This window comes from Daphnia pulex, chromosome 9 (assembly GCF_021134715.1).
Source record: "Daphnia pulex isolate KAP4 chromosome 9, ASM2113471v1".
Classification (NCBI taxonomy): domain Eukaryota; kingdom Metazoa; phylum Arthropoda; class Branchiopoda; order Diplostraca; family Daphniidae; genus Daphnia; species Daphnia pulex.
This window is the reverse complement of record NC_060025.1, coordinates 1,191,495-1,202,838: the sequence shown is the minus strand read 5'-3', so window position 1 is coordinate 1,202,838 and position 11,344 is coordinate 1,191,495. Positions and strand designations below refer to the sequence as shown.

The following is an 11,344-nucleotide window of genomic DNA, read 5'->3' as shown; positions in this document are numbered from 1 at the left end:
ACTGACTAGTGACTATATAGTGCAAAGGTAAAAGTCTATTTTACCCGACCAACTTCTTACTTTACTTTACTTATCTAATTCACTTTACTTTACTTAATCTAGAAAAGTAACTAAGCGGGAATGAGCCCGAGCGTAGCGAGGAAATACAGGGGTTTTGGGTGGGTATAATAAAGTATAATAAAGCATCAAACCATACTTCATTATACTTTACTATACTATAACCAAAAACAACTATATTTTTACGGTATGCTCGGGCTTATTCCCGCTTAGTTACTTATCTAGATTAAGTAAAGCAAAGTGAATTAGATAGGTAAAGTAAAAATACCACTTACTTTATTTACTTAAAGGTAATCCAATTGCCGCAATACAAAACGAACTTAACAGCACAACTCTATGTCCCTTATTAAGGAATCAACATGATTTCTTCGTAAAAGCAAATCCCAAATTCTGCAGTTAAGATGGCGAGTTTTTGGTTTCACGAACAATCTGTGATACACTTCTGAGTCGTTATTAGCTACAAAAAGTCTAGTCAAAATACGCCCATCTAATTCCTGAGATGTTGCACTACCACCGTCAAAAATCAAACTAATTCAGGTGTCGTCTGCTACGGAAATTCTCAGACGTTGCATGCATCACAATTTGAGCCATACTTATACTTTGAATATTAAAATTTTATTTGATAAGTTTTACACGCAACACATGATAAACTTAAATATGAAAGTAAATTTTTTATCAATGTGCAGTGTTTGGCAATGAATCGCAGTAAGAATGTTTTTTTGTGGGGGGGAGACCCCCCCAACCCCCCCTTTTTTTTTATTTTTATCCAAATTGTCCCCCAAAAGCCCACCATTTCAACTTACGCTTTTTACGCTAAATGATTTGTTAACGAAAACAGCCAACAAACATCGAAATTTTTCAGCCATATTATACTTATTATAACCTAACCTAACCTAACCTAACCTAACCTAACCTAACCTAACCTACTATACTTTACTTTATCTTATAAGTATACATGAAACGTCAAAATCATAATAAAGTAAAGTAAAGTAAAGTATCTTCATCATGATATAATATAGTAAAGTTCCATGACCTTTATATGAATAATAAAGTATAGTAATATAAAGTAACAACTTGATTGCCACTTACAAGTTGTTATTAATACAGTAAAGTTTATAATGATTTGATGCTACTTTCATCGATCGTGGATTTGAACCACCAACCATTATGTTAGAATTCTAGTGCTATGCCACAGCGCTAATCGACACTTCCTCGATACGCAAAATGTTTTAATAACATTTACAGTTATATCATAATAAAGTGAACTGTAATAATTTGAATAAAGCTGTATTTATATGGCACAATGAACTTCATAATAAAGTAGGATAAAACAATATAACGTTAAAATAAAAAGTAAAGTAAATCTTGATTGACCCTTACTTTAAAATAAAAAAAAATTTAATTTATATATTTCACCTGATCTCGGATTTGAACCACTGTGCCATGAATTTGTAATCCAGTGCTATACCACAGTGCTAACCGACATTGCTTCGATGTGAAAATAAATAAAATAAATAATATTTCACTATTATGTATTAATTATGAATTTTTGGCAACAGTGTTTTAATAATATTGACAGGATGCCAGTCTGCTACACGGTAGGGAAAAGAGAGGTTGTACGTGAAATTTCTCGTATTTAAGTAAAGTGAAGTAAAGTAAAGTGAAGTGAAGTGAAGTAAAGTGTAAATTAAGTGAGTGTGTAGTCATAATTGAGAATTAAGGAAAAAATTAAGTATAATAAAGTAAAAATAAAGTAGAATTAAGTAAGGTTTTGGTCGGCTAAAATAGACTTTAACCAGTGCAAATGCTGTTGATGCATGGCAGCTTTGGCAGAGTTTGTTTGCAATTTAATGAGGTAACCTTTTCCTTTGTGCAGATGTGTGGGCTGAGACAGCCCTCATTACAAGAAATGCATGATTATTTTGTGTGCTAGCATCAACCTGCTATCAGCAACAATCTCAGGAAGCAGGATCATCGCTAGGGTAATTCTTTACTTTTATTTCTGTGTTCTGCTAGATCTTCTAATGACACATGTCTTGCATAGATATAGTGTATTACGTGCAAACCAAATTGTCCTGTTTTTTTAGTGACTGTTAACCCACCATCTCATTCAACTTTTCATGATTTCCATAATATTTTTTCGTAACCCATTTTTTATTTTTATTTAGATATGTCTCCTCTGTCATCGTGTACACCCATGTGAGTGTGGGTGTATTCACGAGGACGCCCTTTTCCCTATTCCGCCTGGTGGATTCATCTCTTCAGCGGCCGGATGAAGAACTTGTGGATGCCTGGCCGTGTTTCCCAGGCTTCAAGGTAGGACAAATGTACCTTTATTCTCCCTTTTTTAGTAGAGTTGATATCCGTTACATCAGCCCACCCCCTGGACTTAAGAAAGTTGTACTTCTGCTAATTGCAGTTTGATGAGTCACCGTTACTCTCAATGTTGAGTTACTCATTATGCTGCCTCGTTTTGAGCATAAATTCATTTATATTGAAACTACACAGTGGAAACTGTAAGACATTTTTTAAATTTGTTCCGACTCTTACGCTGTCTAGAAGAACGGGTAATTTGTTATGATTAAATAACAGGGATAGGCTTGCACAGTTTGAATAACCCCACAAATCTTTTTGCAGCCTACCGCAAGGATTTCAGTTTTAAGCCGGCTCCTGTTCCGCAAAGCTTTTGATATTAGGTATGCGTCACACAAGAAAGGAAACTGTCTAAACATCGTGAGAGTAACTGCGGAGTAGGTGGGAGAAGCTGTCGCTTTAGGCACGAGCTATTCACAACCCACGTGAATGACTTGACTTGAAGTTTTCATTCTTTCTTTTGCCTTGATATAGGAAAGCTTTGAAATAGCAAACGATTTTGATAATGCTGTGTATATGTTGAAAACATAAATTTGCGTATTCGGTAATCCCAAACCAGACAAGATCGTCATTACATATTCATAGATTACACCGTGCTCCGATGCTCAGACATTTTTACAGGAAAGAGAAAGGGCTTTTAATCTATTTGCTGTTGAAACGCATTTTGTTTTCAGTTGCCAGAAGCGACGAATTTAATTATTTCGTTATGAGTGGCAGTTTCAGAGTTTTTATCAATGCTATGATTAAAACTGTGACTTATTTTGCTGGCGGAACTTTTTTCAATCTCACGATAATGTGCACTACACCGAATCATTCAACTGTAATCACGCAATCAAAGCGAAGGATTTTAATATCGGGTTCATCTTTCGGATTAATCTTTATGGTTGTACGTATTAATCTCATGCACAAGTTCTCGTTTCCCAACGCTAGTATTTCAAATTTTGAAAAATTAATCGAGCGGAAATCGCTTTTTCAGTTCACTAACGATTGCTATGCTACGACCCGGCGGCTCCATCCATACGTCTATTTAAAACGTCAAACATGTAAACTGACAGGGTTTGATCGCGTTGAATTTTGCGTAGTTTCGGACAGTTTTGCGAGGCCAATAAATGGTGTACACGGTTCGTTGTCAGCTTCAGACCATACCAAACTCTTATAGTAACTGGTAAAAACTATTGATGACTCGAATTCAGCGGAAAACAACGTAGACATGTGTACAATTGTCAATTAAGCTTAATTTCCACTCTATTAATCTTGTTAGCCTTCCATATACGTGTTTACCATCAGCCCATGCCCGATAAAATTGACAGTCACATCGCTAATTTGATCACTGACTCAACTTTGAAGCTGTTATTCGCTCCCCTATGTATCGTCCATGGTAGAACCGCGTGTTGTGTAATTCAAAAAAATTTTAAAGCTAACAGCTAGCTTGTCTCACCGCTATGCACGCATGACTGCCGAGACTAATTAGTAGGTACGATAATCTTTTCTTAAATTTTGTAATGTCATTCTAGTATACCGCGCCCTTGTGATAAATGCCATTTCTGTGCAAGCGTGTCTCTTAATTGAAACCAGAGACACATCAAACTTTGCATATTGCTTTCCAACAGCGTCAAACTTCGAGTTGAAGCGAGTCCAACAATTTGCGGCTGTTTGCAACATGAGAAATCGATGCGAGGGAAAGTTTCATTAGCATCCGGATAAATTAAATTTCGTGCGATTTACTCATTTTACTGCTTACAAATGTACACCTAAAAAAAGGAAACGTATTTTTCCGTTTCGAAGTCGAAGAGAATAACAAACGTGCCTCTGTAATTATTAACAATAGAGCTACTCTATCAATTAACCAGTTACAGAGAGGCTAGTTGGGCTATGCTCACGCTAAGAATGAACACAATAGAATAGCCAACAGTCTATTTCCTGCTTGAGTAGATTATGTAGTTACGTTGCTGGCGTTGGTGTGGTGTTTTATACATGTATAAATAATTGATGGCGTCGCCCTTTGGCCTTTACCCGCCCTTAACGTTGGTTTACGCAAAAACGATAGATTTTCTGGGTATGTTGGGTGTCAAGTTCGATTAATAAGACCGCGTAAGATGAGATCGTGTAATTGCAATAGTAAAGGTTTTTTAGAGAAAACTAGGCTAATAATGGGTGGGAACGTATTGTACACGCCGGTACACGCCCAATCTTCAACGATTAGAGCAAACGTCGATATTCTTTCGAACAATGGGCCTCCCGATCGTTCAGATGGAGTAAATAGTGTCACAGAGTACATCCTGAATCTTGATCAATCGCATTCCGCATTCTGACGTCACATCTTGAGCGATTTATTTTTTCTTTTTTTTTGAATTTCAAATCCGGCCGGAATTCACGTCTTTCTTGTCTGGTTACAATAAACCAACGGCATCATCGAATCAGACAAGAATTCAGTTATAACATTTATTTTTAACTGCTAAAAGATCAAAAATGTACCCTTTCTATTGTCGATGTTACTCTCTATGTTACCACTGTGCATTATGTCTAAGTTACACTGTAGCTTAGTCACACAGCGTAACCTAGGCTACAGAGTAAAAGTTTGTCGTATTTGTCTCACTCGGGATAAAGAATGGAAACTCCTAGACATAATAAAAGCTGCGGTTGATACTGTATGCGCTTCATCTTACCATGGGCCACCTACGCGATACACTACGACCTTTTTGTTATTATGAGATGTGATTCAAAGGGTAAATCTTTTGGCTGTCGTATGGTAACACACAATCATTAATAATGCATGAGCCGAGCGGCTATATGTGTCTCGAATCAAAGGACAACTCAAAATTCTAGTTTCCTTTTGATCTCCTTAATAAGCTGATGGTTCAAACGTGTATTTGTTATGAATAAGAAGGTGTTTGTATCTTTCATATCCTATTTCAGCACGGTTTCTGTTTCTATTTTTCCACCCCGTTGGCCACAAGTGAACTTTCACGCGTAAAATATTAGATTAGTGTGTATTGCATTTGCATTTCTGTTTTAAATGAGCCAACGCGCGTTTGAATTCTTTGCTGGTGTACATGTACATGAGCGGATTGTAAACAATTTGAATGAGGAACAAGTCGCAAATGAAAGGATTGATTCGGAATAGTGTCGGGCAGTTCTTTTCCAGACGAAAGCACCAGTAAATGGCGATGGCGTTCAACGTGACGGGGAAAGTGCAAAGCCAAACGGGTAAAACGTTAATCGACATACTCAGAGCGGCGCGAATTTCAAGTCGGCTGATTTTGGGGCGGTTGTGTAACCAGGCGAAACATTGCGTAGTATCTGTTTCGTTATTTTGCTGCTCCCGTTCGGCCATCTCGTCAAGTCCATTTGGAATAATGTTGGATGATGCGTGAACCAGAGTTTCCGATCCTTGCAAACGGCTTTCAACGACTTGAACTGCTGAAAATTATTGTCAAAATTAATTTCTTGCCTCTTCCAAAATCTAAAAGCAGTTTTTTGACATATACAAATGAAGCGAAATAATTCATTTTGATATTAATTGTTGGACCTACCATTTGTAACGGGTGCTGAATGAAACTGGAGCGCGATCGAAGCGTCCGCTACATTTGGCCGGGGCTGTAGACGAGCGGCCTTCCGTGATCGGAGGAAAATCTTGATGTGCAATATGACGCAGAGGAAACCCAATAGGAGATCGTAAATCATGACAGAGTGAACGTGGGTCAGATTGACTGTACAATTTTTGATGCTTTTAAAGCCGGTCCAAAACGGGCTGGTAATTGTCGTGTACGTCACGAAACATCCGGCGGATAAAAGATAAATGACACTTCGATTGGTGACTTTGTTCTTGTACCACTCGTAGCGCGTGATGGCCAAGTAGCGATCCAGGGCCGCCAGGGCTAGAAATGTCAAAAAGATCGTGTAATACACACCGGCGTTGAGAACGTAGATCTGACATGCCACTCGGCTGCGGTCCACGAAGGCCACCAATTCCACAAGGGACTGAATTACAGTACATTGATTGACTATCGAAATGCCGACCCAAAATACGTGACGGGGATAGTGCAACTGGCGTGAGCAACGAACCACGGCTATCACGAGAAAATTGAGCAACGTTCCGAAAATGATGATGATGCAGCGATAACTCAGTTGAATTGGCGAGAAAGAGCGGAGTGTCCATGGAACGTCCAGACTGATGGGCAGAGACAACAGCAGTGTAGTATTCGTTGAAGTTTCCGTGGACAAATTCATTTGATTCAAAGGTGTGTGGCGTCGAGGAACGTCGGTGCTGGGACTGAAACGGTATCCTGTCAGACAATGTGTTAAATGCGAGAGTATTACGCTCACGTCATGCGCAGTCGATCCGAGTCGATCTCAGTCATCGGCAGATTTGTGCGGACTATAACTTTTGTCGTGGGTGTTGTAGTCTACCAGTTCGTGTTATTGGTATAATGTCATAAAATAATCTGGAATAATCTGGGACATGGATTGAAGACGAGATGTAGTATAAGAGGATTGACTATGCGGAAAAGTTCTCGGGTCATACAGGCTACCGGGGTACAAGCCTTGTGTTACTTTGCCACACTTTTCGAAAGTTTACACTTTAAGTTTTGGGACTGTGAAGTAGAGATGAAATACGTTAACGTGCTCATAATGCATAGACTTAAAAGTTAGAGCAATCTTACGTACGTCATAATACTGAGGAAATCGGTAGTAACAGTAAAGGTAAAAGTAAAAGCGAGTAAAAGTAAAGCTCACGTGAAGAGATAGCTTACTATTCCGTTCATCGATTCAGTTATCGGGAGTATACCGGACTGTCGGTGTTTTCAACAGATGGCGAAAGGTGGGTTCATGATGTCATTAGCATGTCACCCGTGGATTATTCGTCTGCTGTTTTCCAACATGCGTATGTTGTTTAATAAGCTGGTGTAAAAGTAACACTAATTAACAGTGTCGACTGCGTTGAAGGACTTGAAGCGTTGAGGGCAACTAGTCATTTAGGTTTGTTTCTTTTATTATGTACGACAACACATATAAGTGTTGATAGCTAGCTGTGTGAGTATAGGGACAAGAACATTCCATATTTTCGTCTAGTAAAATGTACAGTCGGGACTCGGGTAGTCGCCCTAGGTCGGTAGACTTTGCTCTTAGACTTTGCCATTGGATCTCTCTGTTTCAAAGTGGGTTGTGGACTTGTTAATTTCCTGAAACTTGTGTTGTCACTTGTCAGTAGGTGAGGTACAAACCAAACCAAATCAAACGCTTGACCTGAGTACCAGACATCTTTAAAACTTCCTGATTGTTTGGTTTTTTAATCAAAGAACAGATTAACAGAAAGATGAACAAAACTTACAGACCATATTAAAAATAATAATAATCTAAAATTGCTAATGCACTGCAATTTCAGGCTCCAGTATGTCAAACCAATTAATTGTTACCTTCACGGATTGACTAAAACAAGTAAAACATCTTCTCTCCACAATTTGACTGAAAAATCATCTAAACTCAGTTGGGTTTCAGAGGCCATGGCAAGGTAAGAGTATACAACATTTAGGAAAATGATAGCATGTTATTGTTTCCTTTTTGAAATTAATTTTTCCTATTTACAATTGAGAACCTTCACTTGGTCTTCACTGCATTAGAGAAAAGTTTTATTTTTTATTTCTAGCAGGTTTATTATTCAAGGTTTACAGATAAACACACATTAGATTTGTTTGTTTTTTAAGAAGTCAATATCCCATTAAAATTCTTTGTCTTTCAGGTTTCAACTTTCAAGTCTTTCTATTCCTTCTAGATTCATGTACATTTATTTTTGTTCCGCAGCAGTCGTTGGATATAACTGTACTTATATTTTATTAGCTTTAAAATTGCTTTTTTATTTGTGCCTGTCTGCTTCATTACATTTTTTATCTTTCAAAGGTCCCAGATCAGCCAGGAACTGTTTGGTGTTGCTGCCCATTGTGCAGAATATTTGAAAGTTCTATAATCTTGAATTGTTCCACTGTGAACTGTGATTGAAGTTGTAATATTTCACTGGTGGCAAGAAGCCGACCGTTTCGGCTCTTTCAAAAGTAAGATCCAGTTAAAATTTGGCTTTTGTTGATGCTTAATCTAATCTTATACGAATACTTTTGTGCAGTGGACGATTTACGGGAGCGTCGCTAGCCAAGCAATTCCTCACGCTATCGAAAGAGATTATTTACGTCTGTTGATTACTAGCCGGCAACCAAACCGGAAGAAGCGGCATGCAACAGGCGGCGAACAAGTCATCATTGAGATCAAATTGGATGAATTAAGAACGGCCAAGAATGAAGACCGTGCCGAGCAATATCTTGAAATCATCCTTCCTCAAAAAAGGTCGAGATATTTAACTTTTGCTTAAAGTTTCGTTTTGATTTTTACGGGGTAACTTGATACGATTTGCATTTTTCAGTTGTTTCGACTGCAGTTACTTGTACGGATGGCCAACTGTAAATCCCAAGTAGCTCATCCCAAGTAGCATTTACTAGAATCCGGTCTGCAGAACATTGAAAGGCAATTAATTTCCTTAACTTCGGTTACATTGAATACGTCCTGCGATACTTATATCGTCAGAACATATCTTGCTCAATCTCAGCTCTGTTCTCCAGAAATGTGCCTCAACCTTTTTTCTTTTTTAGGTTAATTGAATCTCCCACCTCTTGTCCCTTATTATGTCAAAGGCTAGATATCGAAAAGTCTTTCTGTCACTGGCGTGTCGCTGTTGTTGATGATATCGAACGACTAGGAGTGCGCAGATTTCGGCAATTCAAGTATTCGAACTTCGGCGTCATGTCAGGTTAGTTCACTTCGGTTGTTAGTCTAGTTCAGTAATTTCAATTCTTTATTTATAGTTAATGCCGTTAATTTTATTATAAGTTGTATCTTGTTTCCTTTTCTGCTTTGTAGTGATACCTTCCAAGTCGTCCCATACCATGTGGTCGACGTGGGTTCCTCTGGCTGCCTTGATGGTCACCGATAAAACTGCGAAACATAAATTACAACATGTATCACAGGGTAACTAATTGATAAAAATCACTGGCTGTTTTGATAGGAAACTATAAGTCAGATGCTGGAAATATCTGATCATTTCTTAGAATTTGAACCAATTTTGCAAGTAGGTGTCAGATGAACCGTTTGTTATCAACTTCTTTTCGAAGTGGCTGATAAGTATGCCGTCTTGACTCTTTAAACTGCGTGTGTGTGTGTGGCACACCAGCAATCCGACCTCTTCACTCGATTACTGAAGTTTCTCTTTTAAGTGATGAGAAATTTAGGTCGTTTATAGTTTATAGCAAAGACGAGGGAAAGTTGGCCTCTTTTTTTTTTCGAAAGAAAAGTTGCATGCAAGTTAACACTAAACAGTGGGAATCACACAGACCATCGTCGCTACCTCTTTAAATATTTTCATATTACTAGCTACCAGTCTTTGTTGTTTGTTTAAAATGGTTTCACCGAATCTTTGTTTTGATTGTTTTAAAACCTTCATGTAATAGCACTTAAAGTTATTCTGACGGCTGTCTTGCATCGGCTCGATGGTCTAGGGGTATGATTCTCGCTTAGGGTGCGAGAGGTCCCGGGTTCAAATCCCGGTCGAGCCCAAATTAGTGTTTTTTTTTAATCTGTTGACCACCTTTGACCTCAAATTTGAAATCAGCTGTAGTTAGCCGGGTAGTTTAATTAAATCAATGGAGCGCCACACACATTAGTACCGAAGTTGTAAACTAGTCAACGCTTCCCTTGATGAAATGTCAATCTTTCAGGGGCCCTTTCTACCATTTTAAATTATTAGACTGTAATGAACAGTGAATCACTTTTTCAGTTAAAACACAATCCTCAAGGTCTGTGGTTGGTTTATGTTATTTTCAGGATATTTGCCCCCAGTGTTGAAAATTTTCGTCTTTTTTATTTCCGGTTTTCTGTCTAAAAGCTTAGATAGACCTTATATTGCCCCAGAGACTGGGCAAGTGAAAGCATTGTAAGTAGATCACATATCTATGGTTCTATTGTGCATGAAGTCTTAAATTATGCATTTAGTAAAGTTTTCAAACTTTATTACAAGAGCTAATTTAATCCTTACAAAAGGATCGATGGTTTTGGGGTATGATTCTCGCTTTGATTGCGAGAGATCCTGGGCCCCTTCCCTTCATTTACATGTCTCGAATTAATTCGGTATTTTGATATATTCTCCCTATTTCTATAAATTATATCGGCTCAATGGTCTAGGGGTATGATTCTCGCTTTGGGTGCGAGAGGTCCCGGGTTCAAATCCCGGTTGAGCCCTTAAATTTATATTTTTACTTCTGGGTCCTTTTGTAGGTTCGATTTACACTGTCCTGATTAATTGGGTCACCACAATTTGATTGCCCCGTCGTTTAAAATATTCACAACATAAAGTAACGTTCTAGGAAACTTGACATTATTTTGTGTCGTTAGCGGGTTTTAAGCTTATAAGCTTTCCATCCAGAGTGTGAAATGAATAACGGAATAACCTGCAATGTGTATGTACATGTACCAGATCTGTACATGAAAACATATATGTACAATGAGTACAGATACATAATAGGAAACAATTTTATTTTTTAAATCCATATAGCCAATAATCATTTTATTCTTTCCAACAGATCTGCTACCACGAATGTTACGAATTTTGTTTTGTGGTCAACGGAGTTGGCGCTGGTTGCCGTTACTGGCCTTTTGTGACGTCTTGATATCAGTTTGGAATAATAGCTCTGGACTCAGGGGAATCCTCACTCATACTCGAGGTAACTTAACTAACTTTGCAGCCAACACATGTGAGGAGTTTTAGATTCGTTACATTTTTTGCATGTCTTCGTTCTGTTTTTTTCATGCAAGTCAACCTGCATACAGGTCGGCCAGTTTGTCCAGGTAGGATGTCTTTCACGCTTGAAGGTCA

General features: G+C 38.2%; 1 protein-coding gene and 2 non-coding genes across 3 annotated transcripts; 2 read left to right on the top strand and 1 right to left on the bottom strand.

Moving 5' to 3' along the window:
- Positions 1 to 5,406: 5,406 nt before the first annotated feature.
- On the bottom strand, positions 5,407 to 7,132 carry LOC124202147 (alpha-1A adrenergic receptor-like). The gene is made up of 2 exons (XM_046598440.1): positions 5,964 to 7,132; positions 5,407 to 5,850 (listed from the first exon to the last, which is right to left on the bottom strand). The coding sequence occupies exons 1-2, from the start codon at positions 6,658 to 6,660 to the stop codon at positions 5,414 to 5,416; spliced, it is 1,134 nt and encodes a 377-aa protein (XP_046454396.1). The 5' UTR covers positions 6,661 to 7,132; the 3' UTR covers positions 5,407 to 5,413.
- Positions 7,133 to 9,956: 2,824 nt separating this feature from the next.
- Positions 9,957 to 10,028, top strand: Trnap-agg. The gene has a single exon. It is a non-coding gene; the product is annotated as a tRNA-Pro (tRNA).
- A 610-nt stretch (positions 10,029 to 10,638) lies between these two features.
- Trnap-ugg lies at positions 10,639 to 10,710 on the top strand. Its single transcript has one exon. It is a non-coding gene; the product is annotated as a tRNA-Pro (tRNA).
- Positions 10,711 to 11,344: the final 634 nt, after the last annotated feature.